At 36.1% G+C, this 15533-nt stretch overlaps 1 protein-coding gene across 6 annotated transcripts in view; it reads right to left on the bottom strand.

Annotated features, from left to right (window-relative positions):
- EFR3A (EFR3 homolog A) overlaps positions 1-15533 on the bottom strand; it is a 76145-nt gene that overhangs the window by 40362 nt on the left and 20250 nt on the right. For 5 of the 6 annotated variants that reach the window (XM_088058926.1, XM_014256993.2, XM_088058932.1 and 2 more), the window contains 4 exons: positions 13081-13157; positions 11153-11280; positions 9659-9809; positions 1171-1292 (listed from right to left, as the gene is read on the bottom strand). In XM_088058926.1, the coding sequence (XP_087915052.1) occupies positions 1171-1292; positions 9659-9809; positions 11153-11280; positions 13081-13157 (478 nt within the window). Of the gene's footprint in view, positions 1-1170; positions 1293-9658; positions 9810-11152; positions 11281-13080; positions 13222-15533 lie in introns of all 6 variants that reach the window. The other variant, XM_088058939.1, reaches the window with a different exon arrangement.

Raw genomic sequence — 15533 nt, forward strand, 5'->3', positions numbered from 1 at the left:
TTCTGTCAGCTTAAGCCTAATGGACAAAAGAAACCACCATTTCCATTCTAAAACCATTTGAATGAAATCAACTGAGAACTAATCAACAACAATGAAATAATAAAAAGAAAAAAAATAAGTTCAAAAAAAGACTTGGTCTAGCTGCTAGCTATTGTAATTTTATTAAACAAAAGTAGCTCGCAGGAGAATCTGTGCAATGACATGAACAGCAAAATATTATTTTTTGAAGTGAAAACAGCAAATTATCCATGATAATAAATGCTAGGAAGAGAATTTACTTCCTAAAAACAAGTGGAAGCTGATACAGTTATCAAATGAAATAAGCAGAATCCTCACTAAAAATTTTAATTATTTGTATTAAAATCCATCCCTCATTTTTTAAATCTTGATTCAGGTATGGACAACAGTTAATTGCTGTCAGTCAAATTTGCTGAATTAAAACATTCCTAAAATGAACTACAGAGAAAACCAAGTTCTATAATTATTTTTGTTTAGACTTCAATTTATAAATACCTAAATCAGTAGCTGCTTGTATTTTAGCTATTTCTGAACAAAGTCTTTTGCACTCAATATGAATCCAGTTTCATTCTAGATATTTTGAGATAGTTTCAGTAGGATTACACACAAAGCAGGAGAGAAGAGTGATGCACAAACAACTAGAAAAGCTGTTCTGGGGAAGGACACATCCTCCAGGGGAGAGCCACAGGAAAACAAATTGCAGCACTTGCGTAAGAATGAGAAAAAAAAAATTTCCATGCACGGAGGCTCTTGAGTTTCACACACATGAGCATACCTCAGACATCTAAGGAAACACAGTTCTAATGAGTAATTCTCAAAGAGAAGACTTAATATATGGTTTTTGCTTTTCATATAAGTACCCTCATTAATATCTCAAGTAAGTTATGAACTTGTGCATTTACAATAATAAGTGGTGCCTTTCTGGTGAGGATCCACACAAGCTACCATGTATTATTAAGGTAAAATTACCTCTAAATATCCTGGGAGTTCTACCTACCTAAGATTTGCAATATTTGGTGCTACTCAGAAAGTCAGACTCTCATTTTCTTCATATGGAATGAACTACTCCACTAAATACCTTAATAAAAGCTGTACTACAGACAATATTAGTGTGTCAACAGGTTTCAGTAATTCCTGCAGAATGACACTTACTCATTTTGTATTTCTGGATCAGGGTCACAGGAATGACACATGGCACTGAACCGGGACACAAAGAAGTCGTAGCGTCTGTGATATGAAGGTGTGTCCTCTTCAATGTTGGCAAATTTGACAAACTGGAAAATTAAATACATTTAAAAAAAGCTTTTAATAACAATTTCCTAAAATAGAATAATGAGTAATAAGCTTCATTTAACATGTAACTTAATGTAACTGCATAAAGGTAAGAAGTCAATCCTGACAACACTTCAGAATTTCAGAGAAGAGAAATCTGCAAAGGAGGGTTTTCTTTATAAAATCTTTCCACAAGAACTTCATTTAGATAGCTATGGATGGGTGAAACTGCATGAAATACAACATACTATGCAATATGGAAACATCTAACACTTGAACAGTGATTATCATCAACTGGCAGAATCATTTAGGTTGGGAAAGACCCTTAGGATCATCAGGTCCAACCATTTCCCTAACACTGCCAAGTCTACCACTAAACCTTGTTTTACATAACTCCAGAGATGGTGACTCAGCCACTTCCCCAGGCAGCTTCCTCAATGCCAATAACTCCTGCAGAGAAGAAATTTTCCTGAATATCCAGTCTAAACCTCCCTTGACACAACCTGAGGCCACTTCCTCTTGTCCTATCTCTTTCAGCTTGGGAGGAGAGCCTGACACCCACCCTGCTACACCCTCTCAGGCAGTTGTAGAGAGCAGCCCAACCATTCAAATGCAACCCTGTCATTACCAGGTTACCTAGCAACATTCTGATGTACCAAAATTCAAGGGAAATAAACTTGGAGGCATTCTATCAATTCTATTTTGACAGAAGGGAAAAGGAGGAGTCAGGGAATTATAATCCAGTCAACTTTAGTCCATTTACAGAAAAATACTGGAAAAAAATGCCAATTTGTCAACATCTACGAAGTCTCAAAGGTGTAAGTAACAGTCAACATGGATTTGTCAAGAACAAATCACATCAATCTATCTTATTCCTATGACAAGTAAATAACTTTTGTGAATCCAGATGAAGCAGCATCTGTCAAAACTTCAGTGATGCTTTTGACAAAAAAATAGACATAATTCTCAAAGGGAAGCTAGAAAAACACTGTCAGAAGAACATTCCCCATAAGAGAGATGTACAAGAGTTTGGAAAAAATAAGGAAACACTTGTAAATCATCAGAGTACAAAAATATGATTTGAGCTTCACTAGAGACTTAGATGATCAGACTGGGTTCATTAAATCTGCAAAGAACACTAAACTGGCCAGAGCTGTAGGCACACTTGATGCCTGGTTTTGAAGCAATTTGAAATAGGACCTAAAAAAATCCAAGGAAGCAATTTGGGCATGGCAACTGCAAAACAGCATTTTAAGCCAGAAACAGCTGAATATGCAGAATGATATATCTGCATTACTCATGACACCTATGAAGAAACTTTTGCCATCTAATTGGGCCAAATAGGCCTTTAAATGCAGTGGTGCATCCATCTGAAACATCATAGCCTAAAATGGTGAATAACTGATACAGTTCCCAAATTATTCAAGAGATGGACAAAGCTTTAGATAAGCATCTGTAAAAGAAGAATGAAATACACTAAATTACCTAGACTACAGATGCCTAAAAGGTATCAGTCTTAAAAGGTACAGAAGACAGCTACAGAAAGTGAATAAATAAATAGTTTTCTTTGTCCAATGGTAATAGGCAAAGCAATAATAGGTTTATATTGAAGCAAAACCTAAGTTAGACATTACAACCCCTTTTTTCTCAAGTGAGCAGACTCCCTAATGACCTTTTGGATTCTCCATCACTGACAGTTCTAAGAACAGACTACAGAGGGAAATAATAAGCAAAACAAAACACTGTCAGGAAAGGTTGAACACTGTGCTGGTTCTGCCCTGAAGCAGAGTGATGTCCTATCAAGACCCCTCTGCTTTTACTCACATCATTTTTACCAATTCTTAGGCACAGGCTGAAAAATAAACTTCCTTTGTACTTCTCATGATGCAAAACCTGCTTTCATCAGCATGTTACCCATAGACATCCAGAAAAGCCCAAAGCACTTTAGTGTAATCTACAACACTGATTTGTGGAGTGTTTGAGGTTTTCAAGCTGGAAGTAAAAGCTGTGTATTTCAGAAAAAAAACCTACTATTTTTTTCTACTCTTTTGTTTAGTCTTTTTTTATGTTTTATCTAGAACACTTATCCTTTTCAGCTGCACTACCAGTTCACCTTCTAAAAGCTACAGAAACAGCTGAAAATGATACAGTTCATAAAACTACATTCTCAGCTGTTACTGAAAATGGTGGAAAATTGTATAGTATGGGTCCATTTTACAAGTCTTTCTGTTAGGAATGTCCTGTATTTCAGGTGGTAAAAGTGAGAGAAGTCAAAAATCTAATTCGGTAAAGGACCTGGAAGGAGGATGTGTCTTTCAGTCTGTGGTCCACTGCCACAGATTGAAAGACAATCTACAAACAGCACCCATATGTTTTCTCCGATAGAGTAAGTTACAAAAATGATAATTTCCTTCCCAAGAGACCCTGGCAAACGCTTCATACATACTATGGCTCCCTAGTTTGTTTCATGGAACTGTTACTAGCAAAACAGAAATTGATTTTTTTTTTCATTTTGCAAAGAAGAATTTCATTAGTCCTTACATCTCAATAAGGCATGAAGACCAAGGATTTAATAAACCCCCAAACAGTATTATCTTAATATTTTCCAGACATTCAACTGCTCAAGTCTACAAATGATTCACCCAGAAAACTTCCATAAAGGCATGGAAAAGAATGGAAACAAAAAGTCTGAAGAACACAGAGCACTGTGGGAGTGGCTGTGAGAATGAGAGTATTAATTCATGTTGCATTTATGATCAGCCTTTAATATTATTATCTGAAATACTAATTATTTGACTGACAGGATCTTCCAACAGGAAAGGTTAATACAGTCTAATTGCTAGCAGAAAGATTTATTGTACCAAGAAACAGCTTTGTAAGAACAAATGATGAATTTGGGCCAAGCAAATGTCAGAACTCCCTTGCTCTGAGTACCTCTCCTGTATCAGTGTGCAGCTTTACAGCAGGGACACAAACACATGAAGGTCACACCTTTCAAAACAGCATGAACAGAAGGAGACCCAGAAAGGGCAAGGGTTTTTTATGTCCTTGTGTATAACAAAACTATTTCACCCACTGAGCATACAGCATTTCTGAAGCACAATCCAGGATTAGCATTCAGACGACTGAGCATTCAGGCCACAGGAAAAGCTGTCTGTGGAAAGAGTTTTGAGTTGTGCACTGTCATCCTGTAAAGTGTAAAATTCCATTCTATCATAGAAATTTTATGTTTTTACAGCAGGTATCAGTCTATACATTGCAGTGGTGGTCTTGTCCTTGTTGTTAAAGAATACTTTTAAGCACATATTTTCAAACAAACTTCAAATATAACAACTATTCAATCTAAAAATTGATAAAACTCTTATTAAAAAGTCCAAGCACTTGCATAAGATTTATTTACAAAGTTTTTATAGATGTAAACATGTCATTCAGTCATAGTAAATGGTTGCAAGCATCCAATGCTAACTTATGGAAGTTTAATCAGTACAAGCATCTTCTGTATTTTACAATACAGAAGGTACAGAAAGGAATATACACTGGTAGTACCTTATTTACATTTATTTTGAAACCAATAAAATTCAATCAGTACAAAAACATATGAATCTATCACGAAGTAAAGATGTTTGCTCCAGACTGAATTGAGAAATTTAGTTCATATTACCAGGGAGAGAAAGAGATTGTGCAAGCCCTGTAAGTAAATCATGTAAGTTCTCTAGGACAAAATTTCTTCTATGCATTTATGCTGTTTTATCACTGTTATGTAGCAAATATATTAGGAGAAAAACCGTAATTTTTAATGGTCCCTGGATGTCTTTAAAGAAGGTCAGTTTTATTCAAGAATAATCACCATGCATTGTATTTCAGTTTGAGTTGTGTTACTTAAAGTATCTCCCTGTAAGAACACTAGGCTCAACCTGAGCATTATTTTTTTCATATCTGAGCTCCCCCATCTGTCTTCTGCAGCCAGCAATTTTCTCTTGTTTCCAGTAGGGAAAGAGGATGCTGATACTGGCAGTTACCACCTTTTATAGGCCAAGGTACTGTATTTCATGATTATGAAACTCTCACATGGGAAGTTATGATCTCCTATAAACATAAGACTCTTACAAACCATAAACAAACAGCATACAAACAAAGAATAGCCTTAATGGGAAGCGTGAATTATGTATGCACTTCAACACACACATGCCAGAAGGACAAACACTTCAGCTTCAAACACTGGATGCATTAACTTTACAAAGACAGTATGAAAATGATCACAAGGTTCTCAGCAATGAAAATTGGTGATTTAGTCTATTTATTAATACCTAGGGTCACCTGACACTTGCACTTCTATCGGAATAGGATGGATAACTTCACATTCTATTTTACTTTGTGCCCCTTGGATAAAAATTCTCCAGCACATGTACAGTTGTGTAACAAAATCAGCAATAGAATGTTGGCATACAGGGCCACAGAAGTGCAAAACCAGAAGAGCACAAGTACGAGTGGGGGAAGCAACACTTAACTCTGAGTGACCCTAAAGGACTTACTCAAATTCTAGCAGATGCAGACACATAATTTCTAAGATAATTTAATAACCCACAGGAAAAGAAAGAGTGCTGTGTGTTAATCTGTCTCCCGGAGATTTAAGTCCTATTAAAAAGATGGAAGAGGCATACTAGAGATGGAATTGTTCCACTGTGTATTAAATCACCACCAGCACATAATTCTGGATTGGTACATGGAATGAAAGAAGCATCTTGCAGTAAGGGTAAGTTTCCATTGCATACTTCCAGATTTGCACACTGCAGACTGGGAAACAAGTAATACCCTGCTGGGAATACAAATTCTGACATAGCTTAATTTCAAAGTGTTGACGTTTTATACTATTTTTACCTACATATGCACTCAATTCTCCCCAAAACGACAGCTTCTATAAGCCAACACTAACAAATATGAAAATCTTGTCTCAGGCACTGGTTGATCACTTTTCCACTTGGGAGTCTGCTTATCTTCCTTTAAATAACAAATGGTGACAACCAGCAATAACAGCCACCTTCTCATGCACAGGAAGCTCAACACTGTCACTGATCAGATCATTATTTCACTGCTCCTACAAAGAAACTGCCTTTATAAAAGGAAGCATCCTATCAACTAAAGAAGCATTTGTGGTAAATAGTTAAATGTGGTGATACTGGGTTCCACATATTATCTGCTATTTTTCACATGAAACCCCAATATCTTAGTGGCAAAATATAAAGAATTCATCCCATCAGCATTCCAAATTACCTTAAAATGTTTTGTTTTGCTCAGTCTTGTAAATATGGATTAGGATGAAAGTTCTACTTAATTATGCATCTAATTGTTCTTGACCAGCTGCCCACTAAAGAAATTTTCTGAAACTTCTTTAAAAACTTCATAAATAGACATAAATTGGATATAGATTAACACATATAAATTGCATCTCTACTTCCAAAAAAAATCTGATCACAAGGTCAAAGATTTTAAAGCTTGTCACTTCTATCCTAGTAATAAACATTATGGACCTAGGCAGTACATTTAATTATTTGTGCATGAGCATGCTTTACATGCTACTCAGTTACTGAAATTCTGCAAGAAAATTAGAGAGATAAATAAAGTATTGTCATAAATTTCTAAGGAAAAGCTTATTGCAATCAGCCTTCAGATCCTCTAACACATAAGCCACGGAGATACCACTTTTTCCCACCACATTTTTTTCAGCTTCCTCACCAGCATATGCTACCTTAGCACGTGATCTATAAAAATACGTTCCATGCTAGAAAAAGCCATTTTGAACCTCACAGACATTATCAATTTTAAATTTTGTCTACATTAAAGAAACTCCAACACCTATTTATTATATCCACTATCAAATTTTATAATTTTTATATAAATAGATTTACAATTGCGTTATTAAAAAATAAACAGATCACTGCTGCTGTAGGAAATAAGCTAATTTATAAATGCAATATATAAAAGGTCACAGGAACTAATTATATGTAACCTGAAGATCAGGCTTAAAAGTACATGAATAAAACCCAAACAATTACTTATTTAAAATAGCCATCTTCAGGTCTGATTTTCCAAAATAAATCAACTTACAAGTTAATTATTTAATTTATAAATTAATTAATTTATATTATATATTAAATTAAATTTCAATTTAAATTAAATTTGAATTTAAGTTGACAACTATGTGATAGTTTAATTTTTTTCCTAAAATATAGAGCACCAAATAGTGTAAGTTCTGTGCCCAAAAGCAAATATTTGGAAGTCAGCAAAACACACTCAGAAGACAGTAGGAACTTCCAAATTTTTTCCAGCCTTTAAACTATTCAGAGATTTGCTTCCTTTGAGACCTTTTTAAGCAATCACAATAGTCCCCACAGCTGAAGCAAAATCTGTGAGCCTGAAAAAAACCCCTACAGCTCAAGTAAAGAGGTTTGAATTTTACTTCAAAGACATCATTGCTTTTCTACCTCAATGAAGTTTTGGGCAGAAAATAATCAAAACCTAGTTAGAGCCACAATCATACTCCACATATTTTAAATGTAAGCAGACTATAAATTTGTAGGGGCCTTAAACTGAGTTTCCTAAAAATACTATGTAAAATTTTCCAAAGGTTGCCTAACTTTTCACCAGGTTAAAGATATTTACTTCATATACAACCCAGTCTTCTCTTCTAGACAATACCAGTTTGTACTCCAAAGTGGTACATCAGCTAAAGAACACGAAGCATTATTTAGCCACTGTACCATTTCCTCTTGTTTTTTGGTTTTCATTTGTTTGTTTATTTCCTTGTGGAGGAAAGAAAAAAGGCTGAATATGGCAGTAAACTTTCTTTGTTAATCTAACAAAATTTATTTAAGAACACAGTAGGGCAGTGCCCTTGGTAACAGACAAGCTGTTACCCTTCGTTCCTCTTAAATCAATACAAATAGACTTGCATCCTTTGTCTTCATTAACTCTAGAAGGCACCTAGGGAAATTAGCAGTTAGGCTAAAATAAGGTTTTGGAATACTGTTGAAGAGCCATAAAAATTCTCTCTCCTCACAGACTTTCACCTCTTATTTAGGGAAACTTTTTTTCCCCCCTGAGTTTCACAGAAAACAAACAAAAATTATCTCCTAATTCGGGAAGTCCACTAATCTCCTTTACTCACGAAAGATTTAGGAACCAACAGGAATATCAGATTACCCTAAGGTAGAGTCCTGTTCAGTAACATGCATTCTGCGCATGTGACACGCCTTGTACATCAGAGTGGAGGTTGGTAGTAGCCAAGGATTTTAAACAACTGGGAAGTGATGTACACCTTGTCACTTGGCAGCCCATGAAACAAGTTCCAGAACCATTTCCCTGAGAGGACCTGCCCAGGCATTATTACACAAATAAATCAAAAGAAACAGGGTGGCCTGGCTCAATGATACTTAAATAACTAAATAAAATTTTACATGTATAATGAGATATACATCTCACTATCCTCTGTAAAGCTTCTGTGCTAGTTGGGGAACAGGGGGACACTTCTACTCTACATTACAGCAAAACTCTCCGTATTCCATCATAACAAGAAATTCTGCTCTGAGGTGGCATCACTTTACTACACCCTCCTGTCTTCCACAACTGCAGCTCCATTTAATTTTATCAGCTGGGCAGCAAGCCCAACAGACCAACAGCTTTACTGATTCCACAAAGAAACCTCCCACTGTTAACAATGGCAATAATTTACATGAAATGCAAGCAATTACTCTATACTCAAGTAAAAGCAATCACTCTAAGTGAAAAGTCCACATCACAATCCTGGAATTTATGGGATTCCCATTTTACCAGCTGGAAAATACAGTGGTTAGAAAGGAAGTATGACAGAGCTATATCCCTGATTGTACCCATCACTCTAATTAGAAAACTAGATCTCTAAATCTTCATTTTGACTCTTTGGTTTTGCCCTTCAAACCTGGATCTGAATCCTGAAATATTTAAGCTAATAAAATCACCTTTTTATGGTTGCAATACTCAAAGCTACTTTTCAGAATCTTTCTGATAGCTTAAGCTTCCTGAAAACAAAACACTGTCTTACCTATATACTGGCTCCAGGAGGGCTGCTTAAAAATTCAAAATATGAACTCACAGCAGAGTTTTCCTGTCCTTACAGAAGATATTTTCAGAAGGAATGAGTCCAGACATCAAAATAATTGGACACTGAAGTTTATCTGCCTCCAGCTGGCACCTGCTCTGTGTTTAGGCCCAAAGGATTGCTACAGACAGCATCTTTCAATTCATGTCAACTGGCAGAACCTTTAAGACTTCTCAAACTACTTTCCCAAGCAAACATTTACTTTGATTTGATTTAGCACCTGAGCTTACTCACAGAATTAGTCCCAAGGACTTGCAGCTTTGGTTCGCCTGATTCCAGAAGCTTGGCCACCATATGAAGGAAACTTTCCACAAATGGCTTTATGCTTTGAGAATGGCAAGCCATTAGAAGTTGGTCCAGTGCCTCCATGGCAATTAAAACATAACTGAAAATTAATTAGAGAGACTCAGATAAAGATGTATTGCATTTATCATTAACTCAGTTCAAGTCAAGATGTTACCACAAAAATAGAAAAGAAAGAATGGAAGGAGTGTGTTTCCCACTGCATAAAAATGACACTAAGGGCTAGTTACTACACCCATATCTTCTTTTTTTTTTTCCTTTTTTTGGGGGAGACAGGGTGGTGTAGGAGGGAGGGAAGTATAGAATTGAGTGTTGGCCATTTGCCCCTTTCAATAAAGTTATACAAACAGCTTCAGGTGTCATGAAGATCAAAAACTGGTGGTCTATGACAGACGTTGCTTTTCTTCGCCAATTTCTGCCACATCTTACAATTAATATTTTCACTTAAATATTTGATTCAGCCAAAAGGGCTGGAAAGAAAGATAATCCCGTTTCCCTATATCCTGATGGACATTCAAGAGTTTACTTGCCTTACACAGCCAGGTTTCGGCAGAAAGGAACTGCAGGGGTGGTTTCTGAGAAAGCAGGCTCTGCCCCCATGACAGACACAGCCAGCTCCAGCCAGCTCCAACATGGGACCCACCATTTCCCAAACCTGAGCCCCTCAGGGACATTGGAAGTGCTCACAGGTAAGCAGATACCCACAGTGCAGACCATGGAGGAGCCCCTGCTGGAGCACGTGGATGTGCCTTGAAGGAAACTGCTGCCCACAGAAAGGCCCTGCTGGAACAGGCTTCTGGCAGGCCCCATGGAGAGAAGCCCATGCAGGAGCTTTTCTGGCAGGATCTGTGATCCCATGGGGGACCCATGCTGGAGCAGCCTGTTCCTGAATGACTGACCCTGAGGAAGTTCTTGAAGGACTGTCTACAAGGACAGACCCAAGGGTAGAGAAGGTAAGAGTGTGAGGAAGAAGGGGACACAGGATGGTATGAACTAAACACAGCCCCAAGTCCTAATCTCCACTGCTTGGTAGGGGTGGAGGTAAAGGACTTGGGAGTGAAGTTGAGCCTGGGAAAAAAAGATAGCTGGAGGAAAGATGTTCTTAAGCTTTGCTTTAGTTCTCACTGTCCTACTCTGTCATTAATTGGCAATAATTAAATCAATCCTTGCCAAGTTAAGTATCTTTTTCCCCATGACAGAATGGAGTCATCTCCCTGTCCTTATCTCAACCCATCAGCTTTCCATTTTATTTTTGTCTCCATCTGGCTGAGCAGTAGGAGTGAGAGCAGATGGATGGGCACCTGGCACCCAGACAAGGTTAACTGACCACAAAGGGCCTGGGTCTGTCTTGCCTTCCAGACTCGATCAGAACAAACATGATGAAATTCCATGTCTTGTTAACATCTATTTTTAATGACTTCTCACCCATAGCGATGTCTGACCACATCCCTGCTCAGTCTCTCTGCCAGGTAAGCCCCAATTCGATCCAGCTTCTCTGGTGCAGAAACTGCATAGAAAGTCAGTTTCTCCATGTCAGCTTTAACAAGACCATCCTAGAAACAGAAATACAAAATAGAAAATTAAAGAGTTCATAGGAAACATAAAGCTTTCCAAGTGCTTTTCCTTTTTTTCTAGTTGACATTTAAAGATCAAAGCCTTGCAGACGGAAATAAGCTACTGAAAAAACCCCAAACTATTGAGCAAAACTGCCATAACCTTAGCTGCAAAAATCAGCAATATGAAACAACTAAAACATTTTTAAAAGAAATGAAGCAACTAGCTTGTTCCACTGTTTTTGTGAGGGAAGGGGTATTCTGAAGAGAAGGTATGCAGTGAGGTAGGTGACCAGTTCTAAGACATGCTTCTTTCCTACTAGCACAGTGTAATTTTCTATCTCTTTCTATCCCCACCAAGTATATTCAATGCATAATTTTGATAAAATATACAAACAAGATTGTAGTTTAAGTATTTTATTTCTTCAGAGATCTTGAAAAAGGCTGACCTCCAGGCATCTGAGGACTAATTGTCAGAATAAGATCAAAGATTAACATATTAGTTTCAACATGAACATGTACATGAAACATGGATCTGCTCAGATGAGGTTATAATCATAATCATCAAGTAAGCAGGATAAGCCTTTTTTAGCTTTGTTTTTTTTCTGGAAGTTCATAAAAACACTTATTTTTCAGATAAATTACTTAAAAGCTTTTAAGATATTCATTATTGATTAATGAATTTTATCAAGAAAATCTTCTCATACTTTAGAGAAGGTCTGCAACTGAAGGAAAAGATCATGGACTGGCCTGTGTCACTGACCCAATGAATACCAACCATAGCAGAGACTAAGAAGTGCCAACTCAGAGCTACTGACTCAGATTTAAACTAAAACACCACAATTCTAGCATTTCCAAGTGTTTCTACACCTGTGTCAAAAACTAGATTAGAACAAATAAACCTATAAAACCATACTGTTCCATGCACTCAATATACTGTATACGCAGAAAACATTTCGTTTTAAAACCAGTAATATGCACTTACATAATCCCTGTAACAACACAATTGAAAAAAAAGCTGACATACTTTGTAACATATAAGCCAAATATTATGCAAATACTGACTGTGCTGCTTACTTTTACTGTAACAAAAGATATAAAAATTTGGTAACACATTTTAAAAAATAGAGCAGCAGAAACATAAGCTCTTGATCAGTCTGAACTGTCGAATGATTATGTGTAGACACAGGCGTTCCTCAATGGTACACAGAAGTTATTTATTTTCACAGAGAGTACGAGTTAGGCTCTAATATAGCTCCAAGACTATACAGTGAAATGAAGAAATTAAATTGTAGAAGAGTACCTGGGAAAATTTTGAAAAAAACACCATAAAAACCTTTTTGGGTCACAACAGTCTACCAGAACTATAAAAACGTTTGCAGTCAGTAAGTTGAAAGTTAAAAAATTAAAATCCTGTAGAAAACCAGAAAATGTTCACACCTCCAATCACAAGAAAACAAGTATTTGTGGTTCTAAAAAGTGATAAGTTAAGTGCTATCTCTACAGCAGAATACCTTGTTTAATGAAATTTCTGTTTCTCTAAGCAAAACATACTAATTTTATTCTTCAGTGCGCAGCCCTGCTTTGGAAGCAGAATTAGACCAGACGATCTCTATGGATCCCTCTCCAGATAAATTATTCTACTAACCTCTCTTTAAGCTATTAAGTGCTAAAGCAGATTTTAGGGTAAAATGTTTGAAGAGAAAAGGAAAAAGAAAATTTTAAAACATTGCTAAGGCACAAGCTATAGCCACAGATTTTCAAACACCAATCCCTTAAAATTTTAAAGTCATGACTCACTTTTGGATCTTCAGGAAATATGTTGTCTACCAGACGTTTGTAGCGCGGTCGCAGCGCAGCACAGCAGCAGCAAACTCCTGCGGAGAGATTTACCCAACGGGATTTAGGATGCAGTTCTAGGGACTCACTTGAAGGGACAAGCTGACAAGCATGGAGGAAGAAGATAACACTGAATTCAGCTTGCTATCAGCAATAAAGTAAAACCAAGGGAATTGAAAGTAAGTACAAGTCAAGTAAGTACAAGTCAAATAAGCAAAACGACTATCACACTACAATACATGAGAAAATATGCAAGGATCTCAGGTACCAGAAATGTACCTGCCATCCACACTTAAAGACATGCAGAAAAGTCAAGGCATTTTAAAATCAAGTCATATTAAAACCAAAGCTACTTTATTTGCAGGTTTATCTTCATTCTGAATGACTGTTTCAAAACACCCAAATGTGCATTATGTGCATTATTCTAAAAAAAACCAAAAATGAGATCTGTTTTAAAGGCACCCATATAAACCAATAGAAACCATAATTTACAAAACAAGCTCTGCCTTCTTTATTCCTTATCCTTCCTTTTAATGGGCACTGGTGGAATGACAGCCACTGGAAGCAGAGAAGTTAATTTTTTTGATCTCATTTCTAGTCTACTACTAATCCATACAATCAGAACAATGCATGTCATTTCAAATTTATTAATTATAGAAGTCATACTGCCTGCTTTAAAAAGGAAACATACCTGCAAAGAATTGTTTGGTCTTTTTTCCTGGCACTAAAAACTACTAGAACTTTGAAGTTAGGTTAAAACTCAGCACAAAAAACAGAACAAAAGAAAAAAAAGCTTCTGGGTATCTGTCCAACTGTTTATCAGAGTAGACTTACTCCCTTGGCTTTTTTCACAAATCAGGTTTTAAATGTTTTAGTGGGTATATTATCAGATTAACTTATTAGTCAGGCCTGAGATCAACACCAAAGGAGCTCTAATGCACAAGAGTCACTGAGTAAACAATAAGACTCAATAATGTATCAAGCATACATGCAGGTCATGTCTTTCAAGTCTCAATACCTGATGGATTCAGAGTAGCTAAATATCTTACAAATGTCTTATTAAAGATATCCATTTACATACTCAAAAAAAACCTCATAACACTTTGCTAAAAATAGTAAAAAATGCAAAACAATAAAGGGTATCTTGGCAGCAATTTTAATGATTACAATTTCTCTGCAAAAGCATCAAGACTTGTGATACTTATCAAGATATCTAAGTAGTCTTAGAGGTTTTTAGCCATACTTATCAGAACATCTGTGAGATTCATGACAAAGATTTCACTTGCTGAACTTACTTTTAATTACAAGACTCTACAGGAATAGACATTCTTCCTCAATTACATCTGTTTTCTGATACTATTGTCTCTTGGACAAAAAATGTATTCTGCTCATATTTTGTCAAGTTAATTATTGTAATTTATTTAATCAAAAACAATTATTGAAGACAGATCCATGATTTTAAAATTGAGCACTGTTAACTCCAAGTTCTCCCCAATGGATTTGAATTCTGCCCAGCTCATGAATTAAAGTCCTGTATCAGCAGCAACATCAAGACTGACTCATGACTTCAATACATAATTATGAAAATAAAAAGCGCTCAAGGAATAAACAATTGGACTATTGAGAATATTTTTGTTAAACAGTACTTGGTTACTACTATCAAGGTCATACCACTCCTGCTGATGTCTTACTCATGGTGGTAAAACCCTATGTTTACATAAAAGCTGCAGGGATGAAATAAATAAAATCAATGTTCTTTAATATGCCACTGGAAAATGTAGGTATGAAAAGCGGTTAAAATCCTACTTGACTTAAAACAGAAATAATTTAGACAGTTCTACAGAAATATTCTATTGAGAACAATGCTCTGCAACATCTCAAAAGTAAGTAAAATCATAATAAGAAAGGAGTACTGTGTAAGTGTCTTGCATACCATTCTGTATTGGGAAACTCAAAGTAAGACCATCAAAATCCACCAAAAACCACAGTATTGGTAAATATTTACTGAGCTAGGTATGCAACTTTGCAACACTCTTTGGCTCAGCTGTTCATACTTGGTTTACTACCTTATGGTTGACCATTAACTTTGGTCCATGGTAAACAGTATGTTTGATTACCACTGAATATAACAAAATATTCTAATAATAACTGTACAAATTATTTTGATGCAACTATCTAAAATGTAACAAGAACAGGAAAACATTCTAAAATATTGCAAGAGAGGCAATTAAAAATACTTTTTACAATTACTTTCTCCCTCTTTAAATGACAGAAGAAGAAATTTTTGAAAAGAACTGCAATTTAAATCTTAAAATGGTGTTTCAAACCTGTGTTAATTGCATAAATTTAACATAAAATCTGGATACAGTTACTTCTTTGAGATGCATAAAAAAGATCAGGTAACAGTACCAACT

The sequence above is a fragment of the Pseudopodoces humilis genome, chromosome 1 (genome assembly GCF_049639895.1).
Source record: "Pseudopodoces humilis isolate 2021_Gansu_Grassland_sample_001 chromosome 1, ASM4963989v1, whole genome shotgun sequence".
Taxonomy (NCBI): domain Eukaryota; kingdom Metazoa; phylum Chordata; class Aves; order Passeriformes; family Paridae; genus Pseudopodoces; species Pseudopodoces humilis.